General features: G+C 47.3%; 2 protein-coding genes across 2 annotated transcripts in view; both read right to left on the reverse strand.

Moving 5' to 3' along the window:
- ccny (cyclin Y) overlaps positions 1-14950 on the reverse strand; it is a 19661-nt gene extending 4711 nt beyond the window's left edge. Inside the window, exons 1-7 of the mRNA XM_076138070.1 lie at positions 14262-14950; positions 4470-4544; positions 2486-2520; positions 1926-2026; positions 1803-1838; positions 1601-1658; positions 1283-1402 (exon numbers count right to left, since the gene is read on the reverse strand). Coding sequence (XP_075994185.1) covers positions 1283-1402; positions 1601-1658; positions 1803-1838; positions 1926-2026; positions 2486-2520; positions 4470-4544; positions 14262-14415 — 579 coding nt within the window. The 5' untranslated portion in view covers positions 14416-14950. The remainder of the gene's footprint in view (positions 1-1282; positions 1403-1600; positions 1659-1802; positions 1839-1925; positions 2027-2485; positions 2521-4469; positions 4545-14261) is intronic.
- Positions 14951-17284: 2334 nt separating this feature from the next.
- LOC142988819 (cAMP-responsive element modulator-like) lies at positions 17285-20338 on the reverse strand. The gene is made up of 3 exons (XM_076138102.1): positions 20219-20338; positions 19030-19183; positions 17285-18594 (listed from the first exon to the last, which is right to left on the reverse strand). Exons 1-3 carry the CDS (start codon positions 20286-20288, stop codon positions 18450-18452), a joined length of 369 nt encoding a protein of 122 aa, XP_075994217.1. The 5' UTR covers positions 20289-20338; the 3' UTR covers positions 17285-18449.
- Positions 20339-21016: the final 678 nt, after the last annotated feature.

Here is a 21016-nt window from a genome sequence, read left to right on the forward strand (position 1 = left end):
GCTGCTTTAAACTCTTTACACTCAAGCTCTGGGTCAACTTCAGCTTTCTGCCCCAAAAAAGACGGAAGTTTGGAGAGAGACGATGTTCTCGTTTGTCACGGAGACGACCCGAGTCAGAGAAGGAAAGGTTTGATAACGACAAAAGAATTAAGACTCGTTTCCTTGTTTTGCCTTTGACCAAAACAATCTGACATGATGCAATCAACGTCACACACACAATGTGAGGGGGGGTGTTTGGTGTTTGGTGTTGGGCCGGCTGCCATTCCCAGGAGAAGCATTCCTTTTCCCGTTCTATGATGCCATGCTGCAGTGAGTGTGGCTGTCAGGAAGGAGCCCAGCCCTCCTCTCCTCTCCTCTCCTCTCCTCTCCTCTCACCTCCAGGGTCTAAAGTTATCCTTGTTGGCGAGGCTAAGCTCATAATGACCGGCCCCCAGCCCGATTCAATTACTGCTGGCATGCCAGACCTTTACTCCACAGGGCCGGAGGAGGCAGGCCCTGTGTGTGTGTGTGTGTGTGTATGTAAGGGTGCTTGCTTTGCTGTTACTGACCAGCTTAAGGGACATACCCACCCACACACTCCTGTATTCAGAGTAACACAATACAGGGACACCAGTGGGCCACATTAGCCCCGCCCTCCCCAGGAGCTCCGCCCTCCCAGGAGGCCAGAACAAAGTATGATAAAAAAAGACATACGTGTGCAGACGTGTGAGGAGGCAGAGTTTGTTTCTGACTGTAAAAGCTGATTACATATTATCATCAAAAGAAAAGGAGATGTTTACAGATCAACCTCTTTGATCTGCGGGTGAACAGGAGGAGACGTCAGCAGGTTAGAGCAGAGGAGAAGTGAAGAGCACCTCCTGTACAGTGCTCAGGTTATACAGACATGCCTGACAGTGGAGTCCTCCTGAGAGGAAAGAGCTCAACCTGACACACTCACAGCTTCCACTCCATCGTGTAAGAACAGATTCACTTTGACTCAAACTCTCTCAGATATTCTGGACTGGGCCTGTAGGGAGGCACAGAGGGCAGCTTCAGCCTCGCTGTGTGTTAGCAGAGGTTTCATACAGCGCTGGAAGCAAATAGCGGTGATGTAATTGATGAGCAATAACACAGAAGAGTTTACTGAGGTTCTTCTCCAGTGTGAGAGGAGAGGGAAGGAGGTGCAGGAATGACGTGAGAGGCAAAGAGGAGACAGCAGGGCACGACACCAGAGGGAGGAGGCAGGAGACCACACTCCAGTGGAAGTGTCAGCAGTCACACACACTCACGCACACACACTTACCAATGTGACGATGGCACACTCAGCAGTGAGCTGTGCGGCGCTGAACAGCGTCCTGACAAAGCGGTAGATCTGCTTCTGCTCAGGGTCGTGTTTGTCATAATCATGAGGGATTTCAGTTTTCTACAATAGATCAGAACAAGAATGAGCAGAACAGAAGGGAAACCATTACAAGTCTGACATTTAACAGTCTGGACTTATAAGAAATTAAACTGCACAGAGGAAGAACTGATCTGAAACTACATCGGCAGGATCCTGATGATCCTCCGGCTGAGGTTAAAGATGGACAGATGGACATGTATGTTCACTTGAAGGTCTTACCGACAGTGGATGGAGCTTCTCATCAAAAATATCTAACACCATCCTGCCGTCAACTTCCCTGGAAGGAGAAAACAGAAGGATATCAGTCTCAGTCTCACACTCACACACAGACATACACACACACCCACACACACACACACAGACATACACACACACCCACACACCCACACACCCACCCACACACACACACACACACACGTACCTGTTCTTTATGTGGTAGTATATTGCGAGGGCGACGCTGTGGAGACAAAACAAAGACAAACTGTGTTTCAAACTGGAAACGAGCCGCCTGAACTCAAACGGACGGACATGGAGGCGGAGTTACCACTTGATGGTGTATTTGAGGTTGGGCTGGCTGACGGTGCTGTCGTCCAGGAAGATGGTGGAGCAGGAGCTGTACTTCCTCCTCACCGGCCCTGGATGATGCTGGGGTTCACACACACACACACACACACACACACACAGGCAAACGCATCACTTCTCTATTTGTGTTCGACGTGGACAGAACAAAAGTCTACAGGCATAAGTCTTCTGTCTCTCCTCTGTCAACACGGCCTCTCGACTGCGTGAGGGAACGGCATTAACTTGATGGATTGATGATTGACGCCGATCTACATGAGGGGAGGGTGAACGTGCTGCTTCACTACACACACACACACTCATGCTTGGATGCTTCTAAATGGAGCGTGTGTGAGATTTGGGGGAAAGGGAGGGACGGTGATGTAATCTTTAAATTTGTTACCTTGCTCTCTGAAATGTGTGTGAACTTGCAAAAACAAATACAAAATATAAAAGTTACTATGTGCACACACACACACACACACAGGCTCAGACACTTTATCTTGACTGCGTCCTCCGGCTCTCTGCCTTGATGTTTGTACTCACATGGTTGATGTAGAGGCTCTTCCGCTTTTCCCGAACTGTAAAGGAAGATGTGGGGACAGGCGTCAGTGCTGCAGGCAACACACACACGCGCGCGCACACGCTGCAAGCTCAGCAACAGTGCAGTACACAAGCCACACAGGCAGGGGGCAGCACTGGTCCAGGCTGGGCGGAGGTCAGGAGTCCTCAGGCTGCATAAAGGCTCTGATGGATTCTGCTGTTGCGTTTTATAGAGCTCACACCAATTAGTAACATATTAACACACACGCTGGTATGTGCATCCATGTGTGTGTTTGTACATTTATGCATGTACAGTGTGTTCGCTGAAGTACAAGACAAGGAGGGGAAGAACTGCTGACAGAGCAAACTGCTGGAGACGCAGCAGCAGCAGCAGCGCACACACACACACACACACACACACACACACACACACACACACACACACACACACACACACACACACACACACACACACACACACACACACACACACACACACACACACACACACACACACACACACACACACACACACACACACACACACACACACACACACACACACAATTGGCACCTCTCATCCCAATATTGTCTGTCTCTCACCTCTCTGACACACACACACACACACACTCACACTCTGAGCTGTGACTTGTGAGCGCGCTATCAGAGCTCAGCAGCACTTTCGCTCACAGTGAGGGCTGCAATCACAGTCGTGACTGCGGCAATTTCTCGTTCCATTTTTAAACAGGAACAGTATGTTTTCAGTTTGGACGTGTCAGGAGGAGCACACACACACTCTTATCTTCTCTGATGCACTTTGTCATCTCAGGAGTCACAATAGGATTTGTCGGTCAAGGCTAAGCAGACACACACCCACCCACACACGCACACAGTATATATACACACACACACACACACATATATCAGCTGCTGGCCTCTAACACCAGGCTGTACAGCTTCAGTACGAGAACACAACACACTTGAAGCCAACATGGAGGTCCAGTCAGCCTGAGCAGAGTCCAGCTGAAGCACACAGTACGCATCCTACATCCTACATCCTACATCCTACCTGCCTGCTGTGAGCAGACACACACACGCTTACCTTTCTTGTTGGGCACAGCAACTGAAAAACACAAAGGTCAGCGTGTCTCTACATGTTTCCGATATCAACAATGAGACGATCTGAGGCACAGGGACTCAAACATTTTGCCATCTGACTGAACTCTTATAAGTCTCACTCAGCACCTTTGTGTCTCACTTTGTGTCTCACCAAACCTCACACACAACTAGCTGGCACCATGTTCTCATCAGTGTGACGCAAACTGCGGTCAGCGGCCCACAATGAGAGCCACACAGAGCCCGGTGAGGATCGTGTTGGAGGAGAGGGGGAATGCTGAGAGCGGGCGCCCTGAGGGAAATCTCTGATGCATTGTGGGGGGAAAAAAGGATGCATCCTCCTGACATCACTGTCCTTATTTAGCATGATTTATTATTTGCGGCGTGTATTTGGCAGCGGTGTGAAATCCAGACCCAAGAGCGTTTCCTCCTTTAATAAGAGAGAATGTTCAGAATTGAACCGACGCACAGGACGAGTGTGTGTGTGTGTGTGTGTGTGTGTGTTTGACTGCACGGCATTTGGAACCGCAGCACAGGCAGAAGAGACGAACACAGTGTTCCTAAAGCTTTCATCTCAGCCCCGTGTTTCTGAAGCGTGTGTACTAAACGTGTCCACTCGCAGCATGTTAACCTGTGAATATAAGAGTAGAGGTACCAAACCTACAGGGACCTATAGAATGGATTTATGTAACTCTATAGGGTCTGCACAGGTTTATGAGTTCAAGTCTGCATTGTACTGAGAAATGTTCCCAGTATTCTTCCCTGCTCATGTGTGTGAATAGGTTGAACGACTCGTCAGCTGAGGAGGAGTTAAAGCACTGCTGAGATTCCAGCATCAAGGTCATGTTTAAGTGTTCAGTGTTCAGCTCACCATCAGTCTGGGACTTGCTGAGGAAGATGGTGCTGGCGCGGGGATGATCAGAGGGATTGTACTCCATAGGCAGATCTGCAGAGAGGGAGGGAGGGAGCGAGAGAGAGAGAGAGTGAGTTAACAGATATGAGCCAGACTAGTTTAGCTTTTTTTAGATTAGTTCACAGCTGAGAGAACAACGTGTCTGAAGGGAGATTAGAAACAGACGTCAAACACTTATATACACAATACACTGTTTTCCTCCTTGCTATTGTTTGCGTTGGTGCTGTATTTGTTCTTGAACCTCTCCTCTTCTTTCAGCGGCAGATGAACAGAGGTGTGGAGCTGAGAGGAGAGGAGAGCAGAGGACCGGAGGATCTGAACCACAGTGTCAATCAAGACCCTAACTGAGACGATCACCTGGGGTTTCAGCAGAACAACAAACCGTGTTGGGCTGAATGACCTCATGTTAGACTGGACTGTGTGTCACTGGCTGTAGGAGCTGAACTCTCTCTCTCTCTCTCTGAGCTGAATGGAAAACCAATCAGTCATCTAGCAGTGTTTCTGTACGCGGCGCTGTGTAAACGCTGATTTGTAAATCGATGCGCTAAGCAAACACAGCAGCCAGATATAGATTCCTTTTAAATCGTCGCCTTTACAAACACGGCAGCTGGGCTAAATCACCGGAGCGGACAGGAGCGGACAGGAGCGTGCAGAACGAGGCCGCCGTAAATCGCCTTCACCGAGAGCCACTGTTAGTTTGGCCCCGAGTCAGAGTGCAGGTACACCGATCCGCCACCAGGGGGCTCCTGATACAAGACATTCACGAGTGGGGTCAAGATACATGAGGTTAACCACACTCACAACAGAGACACACAACAGACACACACATGCCAGCAGGTCTGATTACAGCAGGGCAGAATTAAGATTGATCACTAAGAAGAAGAAAGTTTGTCAAGAAAGAGATTTTTAGACTTTTACAAGAGTGGATTTATTAGAGTTAAGGCCATTAAACTCTTCAGACTGAAGGTCAAACTCAAGCAGGTTAGTGGTTCCATTTTAAACAAACCAGTTACAACAACAACAACTTTGGCTCACTTGTGTTGGTTTACAGATTGAGTTCATTCTTCTTCTTGTACTTTGAGCCTGTCTGTGTTCCTTCACAGGGCCGGGGTTAGTGGAGCAGACACACACTGTTGTCTGGGCCGTCTGAACTTCAGCAGAGAATGAGACGATGTAATCTAATACGCCCAACAACCTGGGGGAACGTTTACAGACACAAAGACGAGAGGAGTGTGTGTGTGTGTGTGTGTGGATATTAACCAACAACACCTGGATCTCTGCTAATGTGTGACGATACTGTAACTATTCAACCGGCTCAGGCCAAGTAGAAGCAGAAGTGATCACAGCAAAGGAAACACAAATCACAGAGAAGCACACTTGTCACACACTTCGTCCCTTGTTTGAAGGAAAAGAGGGAACAAGGCACACACACACACACACACCCACACAATGGGAGGTGGTGACCCCACACACACACACACACAACTTCCTGGTTTGTGGGATGATGTCATTGAAAGGACCAACACCCAAGCCGGTCGGACTTTTTCTTATTTCCCGCAGATATCCAGATTTCTAAGACAGGAAGTTGCCAAATCTGCACGCAACCCCCGGGTGTGCCTTGCTCCAGGGCCGGTGCCGCTGACCCCTGGCCCGGCTCCAGCCTCTGACTCGCTGCTGCTGCCGTCCTACCAGCTGGGAAAGACGCGGTCGCCCCACTTCCTGCGTTTCAGGAAGTGGGAAGGAGAGGAAGAGAGGGGGGGATTGGTGGTTACACACACACACACACACACACAATGGTAGTGTGGCAGGCTGAGGTATGAGGGGGACGCTCACCACAGCTCTGTGTGAGGGGATGTGACCCTACACTGACACACACAGTATGAGAACCCTCTCCTCTCCTCTCCTAGCTCTCTATTTAATCCATCACACCAGTATTGTCCTGCCTTCAACAACCATAGGGGGGCGCTGTCGTTCACACATTCTGGCTATTCCCATACGTGGCTTGGCTGCGTTCTCGCTGCGGCCTGGAGGTCGGGGGCGGCGGTTTCAGGTGGTAACATCAGCACAGACAGGAAGGGTCGCTGGCTGAGGGGATCCAGATGGTTGAGCACGGGCACTGCCCAGCTGTCAACCACGTGCTATCAAACGGTACACACACACACACACACACACACACACACACACGTCATTAAGATAACAAGCGCGGGTAGATTCTGTGTTCTGAGTTAGACACTCCTAATAAGTGGTTATATTTAGCGCGGCGGTTTAAGTAGCACACACACTCTCATCTGAGCGCTGATGTGGAACAATCTGCGATGTCCAAACCATCTGCCGAGGACACACACCATCACACACTCGTATGGGGTGTGTGTGAGAAAAAGGCTCTGGGGATTGGATTCACAGTTTCCCATCAAAATGATTTCCTTTGTCGCGTCGGTGTGAGGTTTTTGCGAGCGCGGCGAAACAAAGCAGAGCTGCCACGCGTTCCAAAGAGCGTCAGAGGCAAACACAACGTCCACGTCAAACTGAAGATACACAACCCCTCTACTCTGAATACACCGTCTCCCTCCTGCTGCTCCTCTCTCCGGCCTGGCCTCAGACCTCAGACCTCATCCGTCTCCGCTAAACGGCCCTGTGAGTGCAGTTTAGAGCGGCCGAGCCCAAAGTCTTCATCCTGCACTTCATCACATCACTAACTAACTAACAGGTATACGACTGCAGCACCGCACGATAAACTCAGCCTGATAACCACTGTGTGTGTGCGTGTGTGTGTGTGTGTGTGTGCGTGTGTGTGCGTGTGTGTGCGTGTGTGTGCGTGTGTGCGCGTGTGTGCGTGTGTGCGTGTGTGCGTGTGAGCTTCTGAACCTGAGAGAGCGAAAGGTAGTGAGGGAGATCGTAGCAGAGCGTACAACACACACACACACACACAGTGGGGTCCAGGTGGGTGTGAGGGTCCAACAGAGTCCAGGTTCACTAGACTGAACCCTGCAGAGCTCAGAGAGGGTTCTGGCCCGGGTCACGTATGTGGCAGCCCTTGTGAACGTACAGGATGTTTATCTGCACTCAGGCATTCACTACTCTATCACACACACAGATACAGTCTGCTCTGTGCTCTTGTTTGAAGTGTGTGTGTGTGTGTGTGTGTGTGATAAGAGGGGAGCAGGACAACATGAAAGCTGCAGCAGGTGAAAGAGACTTGTATGTAGAAATGCAGTGTGAGGAGGAATAATAAACAAATCAATAACTCCTCCAGGTGAAGCTGCACAGACACACACACACACACACACACACACACACACACACACACACACACACACACACACACACACACACACACACACACACACACACACACACACACACACACACACACACACACACACACACACACACACACACACACACACACCTGAGGTCGACAGAAAATAGCAATCCCTTTCCTGGGACGTCGGCAGAGCTCACTAATATCAGCGTGCTTCCTGTTGTGTGTGGTGTGTGTGTGTGTGTGTATGGTGTGTGTGTGTGTGTGTGTGTGTGTGTGTATGTGTGTGTGTGTGTGTGTGTGTGTGTGTGTGTGTGTGTGTGTGTGTGTGTACACTCTGCAATTTTGGCTTACGAGAGAAAAAAGTGTAACAACCTATTCCCTGATGTTTATGCGACCATGGTTACTACTTGCTGGACATTAACGCCAAAGACAAAAAATTCCAACGGCCCAATAAGTCCTCATCAAACCGGTCTAACAGGTGAGTGTGAGACCATCGAGTGCTTCACTTCTGCTTCTTCACCAGGCTCCGGCTTAGCAAGCAGGGAAACGACCCGCCGACCCCCTGCTGCCAGCCACAAAGACAGAGGAAACACAAACACACACACACACACACACACACACACACACACACACACACACACACACACACACACACACACACACACACACACACACACACACACACACACACACACACACACACACACACACACACACACACACACACACACACACACACACACAGAGGGTTCGCTCTCACTACTCCTCAGCTAATCCCTCAGTTCTGCCTCATTAGGTTGCCCTCTCCTGCCTTGCTCAGCACTCGGGCGCCTTCAGGAGTGACTCGCCTCCCCCGGGGGAACGAGGGCAAAATTACAGTTGGCCTCTTAACACAACGCCCTCCGCACATTCGTACCAACACACACACGGCAACATCCTGGTCAGAACCAATGGGAACAGAAAGCATACTGCAAACGTGTTCTCTTCATAAGGAGGTGATCGTTACCCCAAATCTATCTATGACAAATCTAGACACTTTGTTAAGACGGTGGCTTTGGGGACCTAAGTGTTTGCTTGAGTGAAGACAGTGCCATCGTGCTCTCCTACACGCTCACGTCTACAAACACACGTGTCCAAACATGGACTCATAGGTGCCTGAAGCAAAAGGTTGGATCTTCAGTTCAACCTGAAAAGGAGAGAGCAGAATCTGTTGCGTTGCAGCGTTGTGGCCCTGGAACACGAGCTGTGTGTGTGTGTGTGTGTGTGTGTGTGTGTGTGTGTGTGTGTGTGTGTGTGTGTGTGTGTGTGTGTGTGTGTGTGTGTGTGTGTGTGTGTGTGTGTGTGTGTGTGTGTTCCCCTGAGTTCACGGCAGGACATCGGGCATTGTTTTCAATGTTTGCTCAACAGGAATGGCTCTCACACCTGAATTGTTGACACTTTCCTGTGTCGTGGACGAGGCCCGTGTCAACGTTTCGCAACGGCATTTCTTATTTCAGTTCTTACGGCGTCGGACCGATCGTGTGGGCCGCCGCCAACTGGGGGTTTATGCAACGGGGGAGCACCTTTCAGAGCGGCAAACACAGCGAGAGGCAAACTGCGTCAACGCCAGAATCTCCAGAGTTTAATACTCACAGGAGGAGTGTGTGTTTGCTGCCTGGGGCTCTCCTTGGGAAAAGCAGTTGTGGAAAACGGTTTAACTGCAAATAGAAAAGACCCCAGCCTCACTTTAAAGCACTTCCACTCTTCATCCATTGTGAGAGGGAAAGTGGGTCCTGTCCTGTTGTCTTTTCTTTAGGAGCCCACACGCCTCCTTCACAGCCTCCTCTTCACATGGAACTGGGTCAAGCGAGTCTGTCAGCAGGGTGAAGCCTCATTTACTGCGCACCCAGCTGAGAACAGTAGACCCACCTTCTTTTTCTGTCCCTCTTCGCCCCCCCCCCCCCCCCCCCCCCATCTCCCTCTCTCCCCTCCATCCCCACATCGTCTGTTCGCCGTAACTAGGCAACGCCGGCTTGAAACGATTCAGATGGCAGAGGCAGGCCCATCAAAGGCAGCGACGGGCCGGGGCCTCGCTGTCTTCTCCCTCCAATTGCTCTCTTTATCTTCCTCCGCCGCTCTGCGCTGGCCCTAATTGCTCCCGGGGTCTCGGCGAGCGCGGCGGTGTCGTGACACTGCGTGACACGAGCGGCAGGTGGAGGGTTCTGCAACATAGAGGTGCCAAAGAACCACCAGCTAAGACTCGAGAAGAGATGGCTGTGAGGTCTAATGATCAAGACTGTTGACAGGAAGTCCGGTCCAAGGAACGCTCTCTAAAATTCAAAGCAGGAGTGTGATTTAGACTGTGACTGTGAGGGGAGATGAAGGAACAGCTATCACCACAGAGCTCAAGCAATCACAGATCTCTCTACAGATCAATCACACACACATGTCCTACAGCATCCTTCATCTAGACATGTTCTGTAGCCGTCACAGAAATGGGTCAAAGCTCTATCGGGGGTTGACAGCGGACACGTTGCTCAACAACACTGTGATGTCTGCCGTCTTTAGAAAAAGGGCAATACGATCTCCTCCTCACTTCCCTTCCTGCCACCCAGCATCTGTCTCTGCAGAACCTGATCCACGCAGCACCGGAGAGGAGGGTCTACATCACTTAAGGGTCTGGAGGGGAAACGTGTGGAATATGGCTTCAGCTTAGGTTTCATTCATTCATTCATTCATTCATTCATTCATTCATCAGTACGACTGCCTCCCCTACCGTTATCAAAGGGAATTCAACTCCTAAACACTACATTTTTACAAAAACAAACCATTTGGTCCATGGTTACACTATTATTTTGGGAAATTGGACCAAAAATTAAATTTGCCCCAAACTTACAGAAAATGTTTCACCAAAGAGAGTCGCTTAAGAAGACATGAAACCAGATATCCTTCAACCATCAAACACACCTCTGTGCCTTAAGCAACTCTCAGGCTCACTAGGCTCACAGTCAAACACACTCTCAGCTGTGTGTGTGTATCTGTGTAAGGGTGCGATACACTTAAGACTTAGAAAAGTGCTTGAGAACACACTTTTTAGTAATAATGTTGGAGCAGCATTATTATATTCTTGAAGGAAAACCCTGGGAAAATGTGCAGAGATACACAGAAAAAGACGCTGTGTTGCCAGAGATGCTTTTTTAATGAAATGCTGCCGGGCATTATGAAGCTGCTAGGTTCCCACTTCCTGTGCCAATATGCTCCGTATAAACGTGTCATTGTCAACATCAATCAATTAAATTGGCTCACTTTGACATAAACAATGCAACTTATTGCTATTGAAACGGCAGCTCCGTGTGTGTGTGTGTGTGTGTGTGTGTGTGTGTGTGTGTGTGTGTGTGTGTGTGTGTGTGTGTGTGTGTGTGTGTGTGTGTGTGTGTGTGTGTGTGTGTGTGTGTCAGTGTTTGCATCTGAACACACAAGCGAGTCCGTCTCCTGCTCCAGCTCTCTAATTTTCAATAGACCTCTTTTGTTATTGAATTACTCCAGCTGCAGGTCCATGTGGAGGATATAAAACAATGGGTCAACACTCATTTTCACCTGAAGCAGCATCATGAGCGTGAACATCCAGGTCAACTCGTCTGGAAGTCATTGTTTGGAGACTCTCCGAGCTCATCAACCAGGCATGAATACTCTATGTTCATATTTCAATTAGCCTGCCAGCAAGACTAATCAAAGTAAGTGTGAGTGTGTGAGTGAGTGAGTGTGTGTGTGTGTGTGTGTGAGCTCCAGAAATAAGTAACTGTAAGAGGGATGAGACAGAGATGAAGGCCGGGCCCGGGGCCACGGCTCATTTACACATGTCTATGTTAAATAAAACCCAAACAGGGCTGGAGCTCCGTCTGCTTCTTCTTATTCCCCCAGACGCTTCTCACACAAAGAAAGATTCTCTCCTCTCTCTCTCTCTCTCATTCCAACAGCATCAAAACGTTTCTACAACCAGGCAACCAGGCATGAGAATATAGATCAGACACAAGCAGCTGTGGAAGTGGACTGGGACCACTGTGGACCCCTGTGATGTGAAACACACGCCTGAGGAAGAAGAAGATGCAGGTACAGAATAGGGACCTATGTTATTGTGGACCTTTGCGATGAGAATTGCCCGTTCCAAAAGCTGGATATGGACGCTGACAGCAGGAATCACAGAGGCCTGAACACTGGAGAGAGATCAAATTCACACTCTATTGATTTACGTTCCCATGAGAATCAATTGAACAGCCTCTCTATAGATAACAGGCATTAAGCTCAGCTCCCATCTGAGCCTGTGTACCCGGGGTCATCAGCATCTCCACCACCTTCACACACAAACTGACCCACGTCTCCACCCTAACGCCTCGCTGTCATCAGAACCGTAAGAACACACGAGTGCACAGGGGGGGAGTGTGTGAAGACTGGATGTGTGTTTGTGCAGAAGAGGCGATTCTGTTGATCTGAGAGAGGAAGAGGCGACTTCAAGGAACAACTCAAGACTTCTGAGGAGCCACTGTGTGTGTGTTCTGTGTACATGTACAGCATTGTGTGTGTGTGTGTGTGTGTGTGTGTGTGTGTGTGTGTGTATCACTGCCGGCATCTCTCATGGCAAATTTTCTCCCCCTCGTCACATGCACAACACACACACACACACACACACACACACACACACACACACACACACACACACACACACACACACACACACACACACACACACACACGTTGGTTGAACACTCGGGCATCTGTTTCCTCACTCTTAAGCCACTTTGTAAAGACAGATAAGCCGTCTCGTTGCATCAGCAGGTCACAGCTGATGCATGATTACATATTTACATCCTTATTTAAGTCCTAAACATGAAGTCCAGTCCGGCCTACAGGGCAGGCGTTTCCCCCCAATGGAACCGTTTACTGATACAGACTGAGTTCTAGAAGAAAGGGACAGGAGCCCACGTGCCTCTGGAATGCCATTAGAGGTCCAGCAGCCGGGTCAAAGGGTCAAGGGGTCATCGCTAATGACAGTAAGCAGTAAACAGTAATAAGTTGAATAACAGCTTTCAACAAAAAACAGAACTTTCCCTTGCTCTCTCTGGCAGTAGGTTTCTCATTATACTTCCTAGTTTGAAGTGTGTTAATGCTTGAAACGTTTCTTTTCCAACCCTGGTCCAGCTCACATGCTCTGGCAGACACACACTGGTTGGCTGTGCTGTGTGACATCATGCAGACGGTTGGACTCAGCACAGCGACACCATTGAGCCCGGGCGGCTGCACTGCTGACAGCTTTGTCTGACTGAGTCAGACCGAGCTGACCCAGGCTCAAAACAACAACAACCGTCAGATGGGGAGGGAGAACAAGGGCATGCTGGGATGTTTTTACTCTCCTGCTCTCACTCAGACATGGATGCAAACGTTGTGCGCCGAAGATTTTGCCAGATCACAATCAGGACAGAAGAAATTTAACATCTTATTTAGTTACTGTGTGAATATGAACCCAGCTTCAGTAAGTAACCCAGGTACAGTATCTCTTCTTCCAGGGTGTTCAAGCAAGTCGTTACAAAGGTTACACACACACACACACGTGGACAACACAAGGAAACCTTCACTGATGTAACACATGAGCCCAAGACACATGACACACACAATCTGAGACTACAGATTATCAAACTAATGACAGAAAGATGATGACATGATGTTTGGGATATTCTTAAAGTTCTTTAGAGAAGACAAAGTTCTTAAGTTAAGTCATTGAGGCTTGTAGAACATGGAGGGAGAAAGCTGGTGTGTGTATCTGTGTACGGACACACTGAGGGAAACTCTGCGGGGCTCTGCTCTGCTCTGCCATGTGCGTACGCTGGTGTTAATTAGGGTTTAAATGAATCGCTGGTGATTCCTTACTGGGCTCTCCAGAGGAAGTGAATGGACACACAGCAGTAAACAGTCCGTCACTCTCACATCTCCTCCCACTGGCACACAGATTCACACACCACCCGACTTCACACACAGACACATGGCCACCATGAGGCAAGTTCAGAAGTCATGCGTCAAATCCTGCCTCTCTCAGTGGATCCATTCACAGATCCACACACACACACACACACACTCCTACTCACACTGAGTATGCTTAAAAGGAAGAGATTACCAAAATGTAAGTAAAGGAGCTGTAAACCTGAGATCACAGAGATTTAATCCCAACATTTTAATACTAAAGCGACGTGACAACTGTGACATTTGTCCAACAGAAGAATTCTAACATCCCTACATTGTTGGACCCTTTGATTCTGCTGATCTCTACAAACAACAGATCAATGCTTGGTTTAGTCCAATCAGAAGGGAAAGAGGGTGGGTGGCTCATTCCCACAGATGTTCCACACTCTAATGAACACTACAGTCTAAACATCTTCATACATCCACACAAACATTAACCCCCACCATCCCACCTCTCCTTAACAACACCACAGACCGGTTCCGGTCCATCTTACCGTCTATGTTCTCTCTGTCGCTGATGTGCTGGAGGTTGCAGCCCGTGTCCTCCCGGCTCAGCTCCGGCTCCGGGCGGTACGGCTCCAGCCTGGAGTGGTTGTTCCTCCGGTGTTTGGGGCTTGACGACACGCAGCAGGAGGTTGTATTCCCCATGGTGGAAGCTGTTTGCGGTGAGATTTAACCCCCCAAAACAAACCCGAGTGTGAGTGTGAGCCCCTCTAGCTCCCTACTGAGGACGCTAGGGGAGGAAAATGGGGCGGTAACGCGGACAGACAGCTGCTGCTAAAGTCGGAACGAGCCCCGGTATCCGTTAGCGTTACACGCCCTTCCTCGCTTCTAAAAACACGCTAAGCTGCAGGAGAAGAACCATTGGAAATTCGGCTCGGCTGGTAAAGCGGAACAGCGGTCCAATGTTACTCGTACCCGTCCGAACCTCCAGGCGAGGGTAGAGAGGCTTCGGCTTCGGCTTCGCTGTCGACTCCCTCTGGCCTTATTGCTTCGATTCAACCGTTCAATTGTCCGCACAAACACATGTTGATAATATAATACTTGATAACGACACGGAGGAATATTCCGACATGTTATATCAGAGGGGGAAAGCTGTTTTCACTCAGTGCTACATGGTTGCCGATGCACTGTTGAGACCACTGCTGCTACATCCGTTGTAATGATGCTTTCACGGACTCCACGTAAATACGGAAGTCAGGCGACGCAATTCCGAAGTGGACAGTTACTTCAGGGGAAGAGGGGGCGGCTTTCAATGGTCGATTGATCTTTTAATCAATTTAGCAACAAGTAAAAAATATTCAAAGTGTGAATTGTTTTGGATATAACTGAATTACTTGGAATGTAAAACAACTCAAGCTTGGACATTTGGAAAAGTAAAGTTCAAACCGCAACATTGTAATTATTAAAATAGTTAGTTTGAAGCATGATGTACTAATTTGCTCCTCTGTAGTGTTCCACACCCATCTTAAACCTACAATACTCATGCACGTTTACAATTCCAAATTTTAATATTTCCGACTGCCGTCAACGCATTTTACCAAATGTGCCACTGGCTGTGGACGAAGAGCTTCCGGTTCAAGTGGGCGGATACGAGTGAGAATTATTATGGAGAATAAAATAGGATTCATATTTATTACTTTAACGACATATTGTACTCTTCACCATACACTATTAAAACATTTTTTTTTAATTCGTGCTTGATTAAATTTTGTTGGTTTATAAATTACACATAACCTAAGTCAAAGTTGCTGTTATATTAAAATATATATGAACTCTTACTGTGTCTATGATGTCCCTGGTTTGGAGTTGTAATTGACCAAAACATGAATATCTGCCATTCTCTACTCATCGTAACCGTTCAATATAAGGCTTTGCCAACTCTGACAACGGCACTAAATCCTGGTTAAAACGCAGCATTCACTCGTTAGCAGTAGTTAAAATAAACAAAGTCAAACTTTTGAAACACGACCGACTGGGCAATGTGCGCGTACAGGGATTGAAAAGGATACAAATGAATACTGTATGAAAGAGACTCTGTGAAAGGCATAGACCTGGTGCTGGGGCGAACCCTGGTGGTTGGTAAGTGCATTGCCCTTGTCAATAGAACTTGGACACATTTCAACATAATGTTTTTAGTATTCAGATATATTTTTCTGCAACAATGTGAAAGCCAATCAGTCTTGCAATATTGTATGTACACCTCCAGTATGCTGTTATCAATACATTGTTTAGTAAAGAGCTTCATTTTAAAAGATTCTAATACTCAAATACAGATTTTAGTAAAAATAATTCTATTGAACTAAGGCTCTGGATCGCCTACACTGTTTAAACCAAAATCTATTTCCTGTTCCCTTCCAGCGCATTCCAGTGTGTAGTCTTGTGTCCATCAGGGTGGAAGTTGCCTGTTTTGTAATCGACTGGACAGGAAGACGGTGGCTTTCACAATAGGACCAGGTGCAGGACAAATCACAGCAGCTCTGGACCCTTTGTTCAGCTGCTCTGCTTCCATATCTCTGCCTCCCCTCATACAGGAGTGTGAGAGGAGGGAGCACTAACACAGAAGAACATCTCCAACATGTGAAACTGGGATGTTCCATGTAAAAACGGTTTTATAATGTATGACTGAACGCCCTCGTCCTTTAACAAAACTAGAGAAATGCTGTTCTTTTGACCCGACCTTTCTTAATGGTTACCCATGCCTCCCCTGACCCGTCTTCCTCCACTCTGCCCCTCCAGCCTCTTTGAGTGTTTCCACCTTTTCTTGCCGACCCTTCTGTAACATCCTCTCTCTGACATTTTACCCACTTCACCTCTGACCCAAGCCTCGCGTTTTACATGAAGTCCTGTTCACATTAGGTCATTGTTACCTGACTCTTGTGGAGATCCATTCGCTCGAGCTGACCTCTTGCGTTTTGCGTTGCGGCTTGCCGACAGTGACAGACGCTTTTTCTTTGGCATGATCCAAACAGCTGTCCTCCAGAATGGAATGCGGCTTGATTTCCACTTTAGAGATTTTCTCTCTAAAGTAGTGTGAGTCAACTATGACATCACCCATGATGTCATTATGGGGGGCTGGGGTCGTGCCATTCAAGTCTCTTATGTCAACTGTGGCTCCAATCATGATGTCATTATGGGTGGGGCTAGGGTGGTCCCATACATGTTTCCCACTATGAATAATTAAGAGTAAACACATTATATGTTATTTGAGTGCAGAGTGTAGCATCACAGTGTATCTGTAATCTACTTTGTTATGGCACCGTGAAGTCGGCACGCTGGAAGAACAACACATCATGTTCTGCACACACACTCCAAGGTTCAGACTCAGCATGGCGATAAATGTTCAATCACACAGGAAACACACTCAGAAGATTTCAGTTCAGCATCATTGCTCGCCTGATTAATTCCTCAAAGAAGTGATATCTATGTTCCCCACTTCAAACCCAAGCTCATCAGAAATGAGTCAGAAGTTATTGTACAGAGGATTCTCTTGGTTTTATAAGCTAACTGTGTCAGGGTCTGTCTGGTTTACAGAATCAGATATTGATCAGATTCGTCCCCATCACAGATCACAGAGCCTCTTCACTGTTTGGTTGCTGTTCATATTCACTTTAAAACCTTTTTCTTTATTGTTTCTTTGTTTACCAAAGCACAGAGAAACTGAACAATGCAATTTATTAAAGCAAATACATCTTTAAAAACATTTATAAAGGACACATCACCATTAAGTAAGCCAAGCAAAATCTACTAAACAAAACTGAGTTCATATATTAAATATGTATGTAAAATATTTATGAATCTTGCCACCACACGTATGTTGAAGCTTCATTGATTGAACACGTGTGTATCATGTCTATTCTGTACACAGGCGATTCAAAACACACTCACAGGCAAATGTACAAAAATGCAGCATACTGTCTGTCTGTCACACTCATATTCATATCACAGGAGAATCAAAGTCATCACCAGTCTGAACACTGCACTGTGAAGATGGAGGAGAAATGCAGTGAAGCTGAACTAAAGAGAGTTTGCTGAGCTGCTATTCTCATTTATTTAGATTTAAAAGATTCAGACATTACCATTACTGAAACTAGAATTCTGTCTTTGATCGTTTGGTCTGTAGCACCACTTCCCTGAATATAAATATCTAAATATCTATAACACAGCTAAAGCCCTTTAATATGGCCAAATGATGAAGCGACAACAGAGGAATGTGATGAAAGCAACAGCAGAGCTTCTCCAGACGCTCCTGTTCTGATGGTCCACTTCTGTACGTCCTCACTGGGCTTGGGTCCCAACTCCAGTGTGTCTGTTGTTGCAGCCTTTGTGTGCAGAGCGACAGCAGCTCCTCACTGATACACACTGATAACACAGCACTGAATGCTGTGGGCTCGTGCGTCTCCAGAGCCAGAAACATCAACACCATTGTGTTCACACAAATAACAACGTGGACAAGGAGTGTTATTTAAGTGTGTGAGTGCGTGCGTGCGTGCGTGCGTGCGTGCGTGCGTGCGTGTGTGTGTGCGTGTGTGTGTGCGTGTGTGTGTGTGCGTGTGTGTGTGTGTGTGTGTGTGTGCGCGTGTGCGTGCGTGCGTGTGTGTGTGTGTGTGTGAGCCTTCAATTCACTCTTTAGAAGTAGAGTGCCATACACACAATCTCATCAATCCCCATGGTCACAGTAATCAGTCCACTTTGTGTTGATAGATGTCCTTTAAAGCTTTCAGCTCCTCAATCAGAGTTCTGTTTTGATTCTCCAGCACAGCCACGCGATTCTCAAGGCATTTGACGTATTCCTTCTTCTTTCGTCTGCACTGTCGAGCAGCTTCCCTGTAAACAGCGATGATAACAACCGACACTGAGTCACGGTGGAAAAAAGAAGCCTTTGGTCATGCCTCAGATAATAATCAAGCAAACACAACGGAGACCAAAGAAAGATAAAACGTTGGGACAGAAATGTGACGACTGATCTGAGGCACATGATCAGGAACATCTAATCAATGCGTGTGACACAAGGTTGTTTACAGCAAAGCAGAAAAGCAAAAAGCAACTTTCTCAGTGATGACAGACAGCTCAGTCGTACATAACAGAGCAGTTAACAGACAGACAACCTAAGAATGAGATCAGGCAGTGGAGTAATGACAGGCTGCTACCTCTTATTATTACTTGCAGTTATTTTCAGCATTATCATTTGGTAGTTGTGTGTGTGTTACACAGCAGGAAGGACGCCTGGCTGAGTAAGCTGCTCTGGTTTCCTGTGTGTACCTGTTCTTCATCAGGCGGAGCTCCTTCCGTTTTGACGCGTCCTCGCCGAGGTGCTGGGAGCGCTGAATGTTGGCCATGGCCCCCCCCTGAGCCAGGCTGGAGCTGGGCAGCTTATGTGGTTGGTAGCCAGAACAGCCACCTGTGCCTGCAGGGCCTGTGGGAGAAAGGAGACATGGAGGCAACATGTCAGTGTGGTGAAGTGAGAAGAGCCTCAAACCTGTCAACCATGAGCCTTTGGGTATTTTAAACTGATTACATCACCAAAATATACACTAACAGTCCATATCCTTGTCCATGTAAGTATTTGTGGTGTATGAGTCGTACACAGAATGATCTTTCTTCTGCTTAATCAATGCAAATCATGGTTTCTTAAGTCCTCTAGATGCAAACAGTTGATCAACTAGATAACTTAGTATTTAAATCCAATATTTAATATTTAGAGTAATATTCAAATCTTATATTTAACTCTCACCTTCCTGACTAATAAGGATCCTTGTAACAAGCTCTAATCAAAAGCAGAGAGAGAGACAACCCTGCTCTTATCTTCCTCTCCCAGCCTGTGTATCGTGTATCCAGTGGTTGTATGCTGATGATTCATACTATGACGTGTTGCAGTTACAAGAGCAAGCGGCTCTAACAGCAGCATGGACAGAGACTGACGTCAGCGTTAATCTTATTCACTGGTTCACGTTTACATGTCACTGTTGGAGGTTAGTTCCAGGAAGAGCAGTGACGTCAGCCCCCTACGATGTGAGTGGGCAGAGCACTGGAGCGGGGGAGGAGGAGGAGGAGAGGAGGGGGGGCTGACTGATACTGAAAAAGTGTTTCTTTTCAAAAGACCTTCGCAAAAATATAATATCTGACCTCAGACAATAATGTAACAGGTTATTCTATAAATTGCTCCATTGTCACTTTACAACAGCCTTGTAAAGTGACAAAGTGTAAAATCTCAACACAAAACACAACAAATCTCAAGCAATTCTTATAAAACCAAAGTAATGTTGATCATTTCTTTTATTGAATGAAGACAAATTCTTTAAATGTCCCCATATTCATTGTTCTAAGCAGAGCTGACAGATGTAAACATCATTCACAATGACTGAAAACTTCCATAAATGAGTAATTCAAATCACAGACATCATCACACAGTCTGAACACAGAGCAGTCAAACACATCCCAGCAGTCTTACCTGTTTCTGTTTCATCCCCGGTCACAGCCATGTTCACTGCCAGCTCTTCCAAGAGAAACGGTCCCTTCATCTGCTCTGCCTGACTGAAACCTCACCACAGCCGGCAGCCAGCCTGTGTGTGCAATTTACAATTAGAGGCACTGACATCACCATGACATCATTGGCCTCCTGACGGCAAGCAGTGTGCGTCTCTCTCTCGCTCTCTCTCTCTCTCTCCCTTACTCACTCTCTCTCTCTCTCTCTCTCTCTCTCTCTCTCCCGGCACAGTGCTATGACTCAGGGGCTCTGCTGTTTGTTTTTGTGAGGAGGAATGTTCTTCAGACGCTCAGTGCTGTAATAGGTGATCTGGACTGAAGCCTTACAAGCACTGAAAGCCTGTTTAACAATCACATGTTCCCTGTATAAACCAGCAAATAGAAGCATATTGTCCAACTTCTACAATTGAAAACTGGATAACCTTAGTTTAGTTCAACTGTATATTTCCAGGTGATTCATGTAGGCAGGTTTGGCTTCCATGTTCATGTAAATGTAGCCACTGTCAAGGCAAAGGCACTCAAAAATAAAGGTTTGGCTCCCTCTGCCGGCTTAAGACTGTAATGACACTATGATGAACTGTATATGCTAAATTTCAAACACAGTTAATTTCCAACGGCAAAGAGTAAACCTATGCTTCACGTGTATTCCTACCACGATGATGGTTTGAATCCCCATCAAGTCAATAACAAATATGTCAAATCTTGCTAGAACACACTGGGAATTGTTGGACAAATGCAGAGGAAACCTTTTATCGTGGGCATC

The sequence above is a fragment of the Genypterus blacodes genome, unplaced genomic scaffold (genome assembly GCF_046128005.1).
Source record: "Genypterus blacodes isolate CSIRO-AG114 ecotype Tasmania unplaced genomic scaffold, CSIRO-AGI_Gbla_v1 ptg000348l_1, whole genome shotgun sequence".
Taxonomy (NCBI): domain Eukaryota; kingdom Metazoa; phylum Chordata; class Actinopteri; order Ophidiiformes; family Ophidiidae; genus Genypterus; species Genypterus blacodes.

Excerpts from the sequence above, each read along its gene's own strand:
- LOC142988819 (XM_076138102.1), bottom strand. The coding sequence starts at position 20,288 with ATGAAGGGACCGTTTCTCTTGGAAGAGCTGGCAGTGAACATGGCTGTG. Across the intron at positions 19,184-20,218 it reads CGGGGATGAAACAGAAACAG|GCCCTGCAGGCACAGGTGGC; the intron begins GTAAGACTGCTG and ends TTTCTCCCACAG. Across the intron at positions 18,595-19,029 it reads CTCCGCCTGATGAAGAACAG|GGAAGCTGCTCGACAGTGCA; the intron begins GTACACACAGGA and ends CGCTGTTTACAG.